At 40.6% G+C, this 13,989-nt stretch overlaps 1 protein-coding gene across 1 annotated transcript in view; it reads right to left on the bottom strand.

The window, feature by feature from the left end:
- LOC126115533 (pneumococcal serine-rich repeat protein-like) overlaps nucleotides 1–13,989 on the bottom strand; it is a 543,274-nt gene that overhangs the window by 40,760 nt on the left and 488,525 nt on the right. The window contains exons 2-4 of the mRNA XM_049915031.1: nucleotides 8,551–8,930; nucleotides 5,251–5,435; nucleotides 827–1,096 (exon numbers count right to left, since the gene is read on the bottom strand). Of these exons, the coding sequence (XP_049770988.1) occupies nucleotides 827–1,096; nucleotides 5,251–5,435; nucleotides 8,551–8,930 (835 nt within the window). The remainder of the gene's footprint in view (nucleotides 1–826; nucleotides 1,097–5,250; nucleotides 5,436–8,550; nucleotides 8,931–13,989) is intronic.

Below are 13,989 nucleotides of genomic sequence, written 5' to 3'. Positions count from 1 at the left end.
TCTCTCACCGCCATATAAGAAGTTGGTAAATTTGAGTAACTTTTTGGCAATGTGGGCAGGAAACATAGAAATAATTAATGGCCAAAATTATCACAGTAACTTTCAAGTATTGCATGCCCACAATCTCCTGAAGGACCTCTACAGAACAATAGAAACGTGTTTCTCAAGACTGTGATTCATGTTGGTCCTACTGATCAGTAACAAAATTATCTTTTTCTGTCGTCATTCAGCAAGATTCAATAAAATACTCAACAAATGAATAACTGAGAGATAGTTTCATAAGTTTCACAGGTATCTCTAAAGATAAAGAAAAAAAAGCATTCACTGCTGTCATCATATTACACATTAATTCTTAAAAACAGCCTTTCAAACCAAAACACGTGTATCAAAAGTAGTGTGCTCTGCAACTGGTAAATGCAGTTCTATCAAAATATCCCTTAATAAAACAGGTGATAATAAATAGATGGGAATGTAAGGAGGGATGAGATTGAAATGATATCCAAAACATTAGAAAAACTGATACCCTGTTGAACTGAACTGAGTTTACTTCAAACTATGGCAACACTGCCCCTGAATACTTTCTCAGTTTAGACAGACTAGTACACCAAGGTAACTGCATGAAGCCGCTCATTTAGTAACCAAGTAATGCCAATACTTTGATCTCTAACAACTCACCTACCAAAGGATATTGTCAACAGTCTGTAATCACTTCACTGGTATTTCAGAACTGTTCTCAACATACAGAGAAAAATCAATCCCAACATATAGATAAAAATATTAATCATCGAAAGATAACCACACAACCAAAAAAATGTGACAACATTACCTGCCTACGGCGCTGTAGCCTCACAAGTGATTCCTCTTTAAGTTTCTTCAAACGTAAAATGCTGTTCCACTCATGTTCCTTGGCACGTGCCAATGCCGCCAGAGCACCAATCTCACGTCTCAACCGCTCTGCAAGCTGTCTCAGTTCTATGTCCTCATTGCTGCCACCATGGCCTCCACCACCACTGCCCCCAGCAACTGCGCTCACAGCCTCTCTTAGTGACCGCTCTCGTTCCCACTCTTCCTCCTCTTCAAGCTCCTCCACCTCAACCTAAAGAATAAAAGAACAGTAGTGCATGTTGGAATATCAACAATATTATGGAAAGGCTAAGTTGCTACTCAATTTAAAGATGAAACATTGAGCCGCATACAGATAAAAAAAAGTAAATAAATAAATAAACAACTTATGTGTGAGCTTTCAGTGAAAGCATTCTTCAGAGAAGACACACACAAACACACACACACACACACACACACACACACACACACACACACACACACACACACAAACACACAAACACACACACAGCACTCTTTCTGGCTGCCATGGCAACCTCATTCTGGTGGCTAGGGCAATTCATACTGCATTCTGGCCATAGTGGCTGAAGATCACATTCATGTGTGGGTGAAGTGTGCCTACTTGTGCGAATGTGTGTATATGTATTCATTTCTGAAGAAGGCTTTCACCAAAAGCTCGTATGCAACAATCTTTTCATTGCGCCTGTATGCAACGCAATGTGTCATCTTTACAGTGAGTAGCAGTCCTTTCCACAATTTAAAAAATAAATAAAAGATGCAAAGAAGAATCATACAGTACATTTTCTATGTGAAACACACATCGATAATATGAAAAAACTTAAGAGAAAAAGCTATATTTCACAGCTTCCAGTTATCACAATCATCATCATCATTATTATTATTACCAAATAGAGGCAGAAAAAACAATGCAGTGGATAAAATAGGATAGACAACTTAATTTTAGCTCAAGTTTTCAATATTCAGGATGAATAAGCTGCCACTACCACTGTTGCTTTATACAGCCTGCAATGTTATATATGGCCTCCAAACACAATGCGTGAGATTTTCATATTCTCTTGCAAACACCATGCAAACCATTAGTCCTACAGAAAAAAATGAACAGAAACTCTTTTGTAGGAAATTTAATATAGTTCAATTTTGTATTGGGTTACGTTTTTGATAGAGGCTGTAGTTTTTGAGTTATTAAAGCAAAACTTACAAAAGTGACCATCCCATCAAAAGCACCCCGACTCTGACACTCGGCACTGACCAGTCAGAATTTCTGGTATGCTGTTCATGGTACTCCCTCCTACCACTGTACAAAATTTTGCGACTGCATAAATAATTTCCCTCATTCAACCTTTTTTGGTCATCACTGACTAGCCATATTGTGCCACCAGCTTAGTCAAGCACTTACGAACTGTAAGACTGAAGAAAATGAAAATTTACCTAACAATTTTCGTACAATGGTAGAGGAGAGAGCCCAAATCGTCATACTAGAGATTCTGACGTGAGGAATAAGTGTGTTTGAAAGCCACCTTTGTATGTGTTTCTTGAATGACTCTAGAACAATGACCTCCTGCAAAAACGTATTCCAGTACAATATTTAACTACATTCAATTTCCAGAAGGTCTGTTCATTTTTTCTGTAGGACTAATAATCTGCAATTGTGGGTTGCATAAAGCAACAATGGTAGGGACAGTTGAATCACCTGTGCATCTGGTAATATGAATGGATTTTTCTAAATTCCTTGCCATTAAATAAATTTAATACACATTTGGTAGAAAGTTGGAATACACACACCAAATAAAGTTTTGCATTGCCCCAGTTCCCAGAACTCGGGAAGACAGACATTGACTGGATATTGTATCACTGACACAGCCCCTTTGACTGTTCAGAGATGTCACTAAAACCACTCAAAGATGTAAGATGTACACAACCAAGCATGAGCAGCGCCTATTAGATGGAGTGGGTCCGACAGCGTATCAGTTCCAGTCATTCTACCTAGGAGGAGGTACCCGGCTTGTGTTGTCTGTAGTTCAACCAAGCCTAGACGCTCAACACCGCAGTTTGACCACATCCACATAGTTATTTTGTGCCAGGAAGTGCTCTCAACAAGGTAAGTGTCCAGGCATCTCTGGGTGAACCAAAGCGGTGTTGTTTGGACATGGAGGAGATACAGAAAGACAGGAACTGTCTATGACATGCCTCGCTCAGGCCGCTCAAGGGCTACTACTGCAGTGGATGACCGCTACCTATGGGTTATGGCTCAGAGGAGCACTGACGGCAACGCCACATGTTCAATAATGCTTTTTGTGCAGCCACAAGATGTCATGTTACGTCTCAAACAGTGTGCAATAGGCTGATTGATGTGCAACTTCACTCCTGACGTTCATGGCGAGGTCCCCCTTTGCAATGATGACACCACTCAGCGCAGTACAGATGGGCCAAACAACATGCCAAATGGACTGCTCAGGATTGGCATCACTTTCTCTTCACCAATGAGTATCGCATATGCCTTCAACCAGACAACCACTGGAGACATGTTTGGAGGCAACCTGGTCAGGCTGAATGCCTTAGACACACTGTCCAGCGAGTGCAACAAGGTGGAGGTTCAAATGTCTTTAAGCACTATGGGACTTAACATCTGAGGTCATCAGTCGCCTAGACTTAGATCCACTTAAACCTAACTAACCTAAGGACAGCACACACATCCTCGCCCGAGGCAGGATTCGAACCTGCGACCGTAGCAGCAGTGTGGTTCTGGACTGAAGCACATAGAACCAATCGGTCACAGCGGCCGGCCAAGATGGAGGTTCCCTGCTGTTTTGGGGTGGCATTATGTGGGGCTGACATACACCGCTGGTGGTCACGGATGGCGCGGTAATGACTGTATGATACATGAATGTCATCCTCCGACTGATAGTGCAAACACATCGGCAGTATATTGGCAAGACATTCGTCTTCATGGACGACAATTCGTCCCCCCATCGTGCACATCTTGTGAATGACTTCCTTCAGGATAAAGACATTGCTCAACTAGAGTGGCCAGCAGGTTCTCCAGATATGAACCCTATAGAACATGCCTGGGATAGATTGAAAAGGGCTGTTTATGGACGACGTGTCCCACTAACCACTCTGAGGGATCTACGCCGGATCGCCGTTGAGGAGTGGGACAATCTGGACAAACAGAGCCTTGATGAACTTGTGGATAGTATGCCAAGATGAATACAGGCATGCATCAGTGGAAGAGGACATGCTACTGGGTATTAGAGGTACCAGTGTGTACAGCAATCTGGACCACAATCTCGGCAGGTCTTGCTGTATGGTGATACAACATGCAATGTGTGGTTTTCATGAGCAATAAAAAGGGCGGAAATAATGTTTAAGTTGATCTCTATTCCAATTTCCTGTAGAGGTTCCAGAACTCTCGCAACTGAGGTGATGCAAACCCCCCCCCCCCTTTTTTTAATGTGTGTGTACATTATCTTGAAGCTATTACCTCCTCCTGTTAATGATTTTAACTTTCGTTTAATGACTGTTACAAATCTTATTGAACACTCAAGACAACTGATCTCTTACTTCTAACAGCCTAAGAAGTTCAAATTAATATTGTAACAATATTTCTCAAGGGTTAAGCAGGACTGCTATAAATGATTCATCCACTTTCCCCAATATTACATGCATAAATATGACTGATCCATAAATGGCACTGTAAACTCATCAAGTTTGCAATTTGCCGTTAGCAAATCTTTTACAAGATTCTCTCTGGTCACACAACACGCATCCAAACAGTAATAAAGTTCATACCATACCTTACATAGCAGCATCCTGTTAATGGTCCTCTCAGAAGCACTGATGCATACTCTTAGCTGTTCCAATGATGTTGGCAGTGGGGGTTATGTAACAATGGTCTATAACGTACTCATAAGGGAGAAAGTGACGAAGACTTAGGTAAGGTGACCTGAGCGGCCAAGTGAACAGTTCCACATCATCTTCACAATTATATCCAAACCAGTCAAGCACAAGATCAATCAATCATCATTTACGTAGCAACGATCATCAGTGCACCTATGTCGTGGTGCCCCTTGTTGGAAGATGTAATTTTTGGAATTAGCAGTCAGTTGTGGAAACAACCACAGCCGCAACCTATCAAGCTAAGAGGAACCCGTCACAGTTTTCTCACATAAGAGAAACAGCCCATATAGCTTTGTCGTCATTTTGTCAAGGCACTGCACTCTTAATGTTGACTGGTGGCCACAGTGCAAACTTCACGCATTTGCGGTTCTATTCTTGCAGAAATTATATTTGTACTTTTAATACTTCAGGAAAGATATAACTCTGAAGATGAATGAACCATTTATAGTAGCCCTGCATTATTAGCTGAATACCAGTGCAGAGACTCACCTCTGGCATCCGCGGTTTCTTACGATCACTGCTGTCACTATCACTACTAGGTCTCTTGCGAGATGCTGCTGGACTTTCAGGCTGCTTGACAGATACTGTCTCAACAATTTTCTCCATGCCTGCATTTTCATCATCTAGTTCCTCCTTAAGCTCTTGCTTTAATTCCACCGGTTTTGCAGTGTTTTCTGAAACAAGAAAATAATTATGACATTTTGTAGAAAAGATAAACAAACTGATTTTGGGTTTCTAGAACCCATACAGATTACAAATAATCATTTACTTTAAGATCTTTCTCTTACAACCAGGGAAGCTAATGACACAAGTAACTACTGAAGCAAGATCAGTCCTTACAAAATCTGAAGTGAAGGGTTAATCCCCCCCCTAGACGGGAAAATTGTTCTGTCTCCAATATTAAGTCAGTCTCCTTAACAACTCTCATCAGCTATTACAATATGATGGAATGATTAATGACAATAAGGTGTTGAGGCACAGCATGCAGAATTCCAAACTTTGTCACAAATCAGGAAGAGGTAGTGGGAACCCCCCCCCCCTTTTTTTTATTTGTGGACAGAAACCCCAAATTTCCCTCTTACTAATTGTTCTACGATAACAAAATGATGAATCCTGTCTGCTGGTACTGGTGACACCAATGAAATATTCTACTACTGCCTGAACAGTGTCTAATCACTGATGCAGTAACAGGATACATACCTCCTATTTCCACCTAAAATGTTCCTAGTGGTCTCTTATTTAGCACAAGATTTTATGAAAAAAAATCTAAAATAAAAGTTTTTATACCATATGAAGTCCCTGAATTAAAAAGTATTATTGAATTTAAGAAGTTCTGTTTTATAATGAATATAGAAATAATAATTATGCAAAACTAAAAACATATGTCATTATAAATCAAAATGAAACTAATTGTCAATTGCTGCATATGAAATTAATTTTAAGCTGTTAATTTGCCTATATTTGGAATCATAAATCTTACACAATGAAAATTGTTTCCGGATTAATAAGTAAATAAATAAAATATTCCTTAAAGGAGAACTAAATGATGAAGTTTTATAGAAGGAGAGATCATCTTGGTCAAGTTCTTCAATGAAAGGACAGGTACTAGGAACACACAAAATTGTTAGTGGGTAATGTACTAAGCAACTGGAGGGAAGTCATATGTTCACCCTCAGAACTAAGAAAATACTAATATAATGTGAGAGTCAAAATACAGCAAGTGTTATAAGGACAGTGCATAAGTTTGTAGTGTTTTTGTTTTGCATGTTGGTAGTCTGGGTGCTACGGGTTTAGTTATCGATTGTCATTGTTTATTCATAGTTCACCTTTGATATTTGATTCTACATAATGTCATCTAGTCATTTGGAGATAGTGTGTGGAGTTGTGGACGCTAGAAAATGGAGTGTCAAGTCGAGAAATCTGAACATTTCCAACATATTCTTCCGTTTGAATTCAGTATAGGGGTGACAGCAGGCGAGGCATCCAGAAACATTCACGCCACGTATGGGTATCATGCCATTTAACAAAGCATGGCAAGGAAATGGTTTTCTTCTTTCAAGAAGAGTTACTTGGAAATTCGTGACTCTCCACATTGAGAAAGACCTCCAAGGTTTGATGAAGATGATTTAAATGCATTAATCCACATCACGGTGGAACAGCGATGGTGTGTTGTACTACAGACTGTTTCCCCCAAGATGTAACCACCACTACTGACATTTATTGTCAAAGTCTGCAACGTCTCGGAGATGCAATCCAAGGACAATGACCAGGAAGACTGCATGAAGTGGATCTGTGCCACAGTAACACCTGCCCACATTCTGCTACACTGACAAGAAGTTTGGTTGGGAAGTCATTTGGGACATCCACCTTATTGACCTGATATTGTGCACTCAGATTTTCACCTCTTCCACACAGTATCCAACAACCTTCAATGAACTTCCACATGAAAATATGCTTCCAACATGGTGCGATGTGTTCTTCGTCTCAAAATCACTTGATTTCTACTGTCGCGGGAACGAAAAGTTATCCCAGCATTGGCAGACTGTTGTACGTCGTGAAGGAGACTATATTAGTGATGACTACAGTCTGTTATGTGTATCTGCTTTGTTTATTAAAACTTGCGGAAAAAATGCTAAAAAGTTCAAGAGATTTATTTAGAATAGAACAATACATATCCCAAAATCTAAAAATAAATTTATGTGAAATACTTATTATTTATTTTATAGGGGACACAGTAATCACCAAATGGCTACAAATTTACCTTGAACATCATTTGCACACTAGTTTTGGAAATTTATATTTCCATTATTGATGCTGTATGAGCAAGTGGTATGACTTCATGATACATGTAAGTACCACTGCTATAAATTCTTGACAAAACTCACTCCATCCTGTGGTCAGTGCTCATCTCAGTCATAGCATGGGGTGGGTTTTATCAAGTATTTATAGTATTGGCTCTTATACGTGATGTGAAGTCATTCTGACAAATCGAGCATGCTTTGATAACGAGAATATAAATTTCTAAAATTGGTCTGAGACTAAAGTTGAAAGACAAACTGTATCTAATGAATGGAGCTTCTTACCTTACAAAATGTGTTATATGGATTATACAGCTATGGAGCAAAGGCAAGCATCTACAATCAGGTACAGGATAAAAGAACTGCTATAATTTTCTACAGCATAGTTCCCAACTATTCTGTCAGGTAAAGCTGTAGCCATTATTGGATTATTATCTTATCTGTCGAAATGTCTCCATTGTATTGATCATAAAATAAATGCCAAACAATTTTTGTGGTCTTCTGGGCAGTGGCAACTACTCACTTGTTTTAAGAGTGGATAGTGGGAATGAAGATTAGGGAGTTAACATCCTGTCGCTGACAATGTCTTTAGACGTGGAGTAAAAATCTAGCTGGTAAGAGAATTGGTCACACATTTTTCAAAGGAATCATCCTGGTGTCCACTACGAGAAATCTTCAGAAAGTGTAAATCTGTACGACCATTTGAAAATTGGCAACCCACTGCCCCAAATCCCCAGTCCACTACTCTAACTATACTGTCATCTGACTGGCTGTGCAGAAGGGCTAATTTAAGTGAAAGGGGGCTGAGAAAGTGAAGAGGAGGAAGGTAGAGTTATGAATGAGTAAACTGGAAATATATGACAATTATAATGCATAAAATTTTGTGTCATACTACAAAATGTTATTGCTGTAAAGGCAAAGTGGCAAAAACATAATACTACTGAACTTGTTACATGACTCGGGAAAAAAAGAATAAGTTACTGTCCCATACCTGAACTGCTGTTGCTGCTGCAGTTATTGATGGCGGCCGAGATGGAGGCAGCAATGCCACCGCTGGCAGTGGTGGCGGCAGCAGCGGTGGCAGTGCTGGTGCTGGTGGTAGTGGTGTTGGTGATAGAGTTGGTAAGAGCTGTGGTGTTTCTGGCAGTGGTGGGCACACTGTTGCTGTTTTTAGCAGTCTTGGTGTCAATAGTTATCCTTGCAGTAGGAGAGGCAACAGTGCTATTGACAATCGAAGCCTTTCTGTCTGCTCCAATTACAAGGTCAATAGCTTCATCAGATGCAGCTGAGGCTGCTGCGTTCTCTGAGATGACTGCTCCTGCAGCTGTCTCCAGCTTGCACTCCTCATCCATGACGTGCATCTTGTTGAGGCTGCAACAAAAAAAAACAAAAAAAACTTCTTGTTATATTTGTTTCATTGCTGCAAACTGCACTAACAAACACAAAGTGAGAGAGAGGGGAGAGTTGGAAAAGAAGAGAAAGATCATCACTTTTTCTAAATTCACTATCTCTTCTTGAAAGTAATTCAAATAGAAAGTAAGTCTGATATCATTGAATGATAACTATGGATATTATTCTTATAAAGAACTTATGAAAAACTGAAAGCTGAACAATCAGCTGGGATTTAAAAACAGCCCCTCTCGTATCAGTGTCCCATCAATGTCTTTACTCCTGCAGCATGTTGTATCTGTTTTGTGTGGTTATCTAACGAGTATGTGTGATGTGTAATATTACTTTGGGTATGGAAGTGAAATTAAACTACAAAGTGAAATTAAACTACAAAGTGAAATTAAACTACAAAGTGAAACCCAGTTTGTCAGCAAATAGGGAAAACCACACTAATAGCACCAAAACTGAGCTGTCAGTTGATTCAATCACCATCAACAGTGTCACTTGTGATTCTTAATATTTGTCTGGTGACACACACAAGGTATGCCTTCAGGTGAGCATCCAGGTTTACTATTCCACTCTTGTGAGCAATGTTTCAATGTCAGAAGTACTTTTCCGAACCAGCTGCTGTGAATGAAGGTCTACAATGTGTTCTTTGCCAAACTTTCACTCCATGAGAGACTATGGAGTATCCTCCTCTGATCAGACTGTTTTTTTGAGATGTAGAGTTCATTTTAAAGCATGATTAAAACATTATTTTTCCATGTATCATTATCTGTATTTCCATTTATTTGCTTTCAAGGTTCTGTGAAATCATGAGCCAGAGGTACTTCATTATTCAGTGAGTTAGCACATAGTTTACAGGATGTCAGTTATAAAATTTATAAACAAAATAAATTGAAGAATCAATAAAATACCAAAAATACACAGAAAGTATGCAAAAAATTACACATTACAGAGAAAAATTCTCAACAACCATGAGGAGCTCCTGTACAGAGTAGGAGTGAGCCACAAGGAAACATTTCAACTTAGATTTGAAGGCTTGGGGTTTACCACTTTCTCTCTCTCTCTCTCTCTCTCTCTCTCTCTCTCTCTCTCTCTCTCTTTTTTTTTTTTTTTTTGCAATTATTCTGGATGCCTATTGAAAATGTAACCTTCTGAATAGAACACATCTTTCCGTACAATGCTTAAGGAAGTGTAATCCAAGTGGAAATTTTTTTCTAACAACTGCTTGCTGAATGAATGTTGTAGTTTCTTCTGAATAAGTCAATATTGTCAACAACAAATCCTACGTACACGAATGGCAGGGTTAGAAGTCCGAGACACCTGAACAATGACCTACATGAAGTTCATGAACTGGCATGGCATATCTACCTGACTGTCATTTCCTAGCCTAAGAATATACTTTGCAAGTGCACAGAGTTGTCCCAGAATACAATACTGTAGGATAGGGGTTTCCAACCGTGCACTGTGGTTCCCAGGAGTATCACAGACTTGCACTAGGCACACTGTGGTTGTTTCATAAGAATAATAGCTATTTGTTATCTGAATAAAGGAGCAATGTGTGTATCAGGAGTGATATCTAGCATTTCGGTGCAGAACTGTTGTTGCTATGACAGTGAGGTAGATTGCAGTATAGTACTATGGAAGAAAATGTTGGATGGTTAACATGTACATTACATTTCTCTCGCTCTTCACATGGGTTTAGAAGAAAATAAATTTCAACTGAGCAAATAACTGAAGTCTGTGTATGTGGATCTAACTGAACTCTGATTATCTTCTGAATTTCCAGAAGCGGCGATCAAAATGAAGATGCAAGTTCATTCTTCCCAATAGTTTTGTTGCACGAAGAAGACGTAGAAACATTAAATGTTGATTAAAATATGTTATGTAAATGGTTGATAAAGAAATAGCTACAATCATTCATTTTTTCCAAAAGTCAAGTTTATTTACCCCACACTAAGTCAAATGTCATGTGCATTTACATTGCATTCCACATTTTTCACAATAATGTTTGTTTCATCTGCAAGGAGAATTTTTTAAAATCATCATTCATGTTTAGTGACATAACTGATAACCACTGCCTGACAATAAGAAGTGAAGCACCAAGAAACAGAGGAGGAAACAAAATGTAACTTCACAGGTTGAGAAGGTTTGCAACGTTATTGCAGTGATTACAAAATCGAGCCAAACTGCCAAAGAACTTGACAGTACGGTATTCCTCCTCCTTTGGCCTGTATTCATACATTGATTTGGTTGGGACCTGTGCCAAAGTCATTGCATGCTCTATTGTAATTCACCTTTGATATCTCAGATATTGGCACCGAGACGGAATTGATGTCCAAGCTAGACCTACACTTGCACTATTGGGGACAGATCTGGTGTACTGCTGGCCACAGGAGCACCACAATAACTGTTCACAGAGGCACATTCCATGTGTGCATGAGCAATGAACTATTAAAAAATGCACCACGATAAATGAGAACACAGGTTATCAGTAAGGTACTGACATGCCACTTTCCACAATTACTACCAGCCGTAACCTGCAGTCATACCTGATGCCATGCCATGCCCCCCTACCACCCCCCCCCCACCATACTGCCAGGAGTTAACACCACTGCTCCTCACTAAGGTGAGACATTGGGGAAGAGTCATCCCTCTCCTGAGGGCACCACCATGCGCTCTGATGACAGTCATACGGAGTAGTGCCAAAATGTGATGCTATTCATCACCAGCCCATGCTTCCTAAACACAGCCATTTGTATTGTAGTGTGGTGTTACTGGCTGCCTGTGCAACAATATGGTAAGTCCGTCTTCTGGCTACTGTTACTCTCCGACCAATGGTGCAGGATGATACATAATGTTGTAGGGAATATGTTACTTGCTCTCAGACAACAATCAAAAACGTGAAAGTTCTACGATCTGTTCAGCGCACAGTACAGCGAACCTCCCTCGTTACGTTCTGGCTTGGTCAATTGGAATCTTGGCAACAGTATCACAGCTCCTTCGTTCCCGTGCAATCCGGCCAAATAGAGACCCACAATGCGGCCCCTTTCAAACACTGTCGGAAGCTGATAATGCTGCTTTCTGTGAGTATGCAGCAACTCCGTGCCTTTCGCAGTAACCACTCACGCTCTGGCACAGTCTGTGCCGCCTCATTTACCCTACCACAACGGATAACAACACTAAAAATGAACAATACTAATGCCCTCTTGCAGGTATTCTACCTGTCACGGAGCATTGCAATTCTAGTTGTTCACATACCTGCTGACGGTGTGAACACATGCTAAATTACGTTGACATCTGGGTGCTTCACTTCTTTTGTCAGGCAGTGAAGAAAATTTGTGAATCCAGAACAAATCCCTGTTGAACTCCCACTTTAAAAGACCCCATTAGATTCTACCTCTACAGCTACATCTACACCTATATGGATACTCTGCAAATCACACTTAAGAGCCTGGCAGACAGATCACGGAACCACCTTCAGAATAATTCTCTATTATTCCACTCTCAGACAGTGCACAGAAAAAAACTAACACCTGTATCTTTCCCTGCGAGCTCCGATTTCCCTATTTTATTATAATGATTGTTTCTCCCTATGTAGGTCAGCATCAACAAAATATTTTCACATTCGGAGGAGAAAGCTGGCTACTGAATTTTTGAGACAAGATCCCGCTGCAAAGAGAAATGCCTTTATTTTAATGATGTCCACCCCCAATCCTGTATCAGCGACATTCTCACCCCTTTTCCTCGATAATACAAAACTTGCTGCCCTTCTTTGAGCTTTCTCGGTGTAATCTTCCCAATCTGATGACACTGGATAGCTACCTTCTGCTTCATTTTTTCCAGGTTTGAAGGGAACCATTTCTGAGCTTCTTCCCTAATCCCACGATGTTCCAACTTATGCAAAAGTACCACATGGTGCACACAATCACATGCTTTCGTTAAATATACATGTACCTACAGTCTTCAAACTTTTTCTGTGGCTAATCGTTTCCTGGAGCCAAATTGTGAGTCTAACAGTAAGTTATATGTACTGAGATGGGCCACTACTCCATTTCTCATAAAAAATCCCAACACTTAAATAAAATGGCGGGTAATTGCCTACATTATCTCTTCTATTAGTTCACTCTGTTTAGTCGACTCTAATTCAAGACATATAAGAAACTAGAGAAGTGACTCCCGGGTCTGGCAGAGCCGCCCACAGTGAAAGTGGAGGGGTCTGCGGCAGCTCTGCTCGCCAAGGTCGGGCACGCTGCGGACTCGCGACCCACTTTCGCGGCGTGTGAGCGGCCAGGCGCGCGCCACGTGGGACCGGCCTTGACCCGCTCTGGCCACGAGCCGTGCTCGCGTCGCTGAGGAACCCGGTTCGAGCTCCGCGCGGGCCGCTGCCCGGCCTATGTTTACAATACCGATCTCTTACTCTGAATAAGCGGGGTCCAAATACCCGTGCGACTATCGTTCCTTAGTTTTCCTAGATATTTTAAGACCCGCGCCGCAATTGTTTCTTAAACAAGGATATTTTTATTAGTAATACGCATTCTTCGCTCACAATATTTTATTTTTCTGTGAATTCCAAGATGTTTTGGATCTTTAACTCCGTTCCCAAGTACTACATTGACGTTTTTGGGCGCTGTATGTACCGGGTGATCAAAAAGTCAGTATAAATTTGAAATCTTAGTAAACCACGGAATAATGTAGATAGAGAGGTAAAAATTGATACACATGCTTCGAATGGCATGGGGTTTTATTAGAAACAAAAAAAAAAAAGAAGTTCACAAAATGTCCGACAGATGGCGCGCGAAAGATCTCTTGCGCGTCGTTTGTTGATGATCGTGTGCTCAGCCGCCACTTTCGTCATGCTTGGGCTCCCACGTCTCCAGACCTCAGTCCGTGCGATTATTGGCTTTGGGGTTACCTGAAGTCGCAAGTGTATCGCGATCGACCGACATCTCTAGGGATGCTGAAAGACAAAATCCGACGCCAATGCCTCACAATAACTCCGGACATGCTTTTCAGTGCTGTTCACAACATTATTCCT

This window comes from Schistocerca cancellata, chromosome 1 (genome assembly GCF_023864275.1).
Source record: "Schistocerca cancellata isolate TAMUIC-IGC-003103 chromosome 1, iqSchCanc2.1, whole genome shotgun sequence".
In the NCBI taxonomy this organism is placed as follows: Eukaryota; Metazoa; Arthropoda; class Insecta; order Orthoptera; family Acrididae; genus Schistocerca; species Schistocerca cancellata.
Note: the sequence above shows the minus strand (reverse complement) of the source record. Positions and strands in the feature narration are given on the sequence as shown.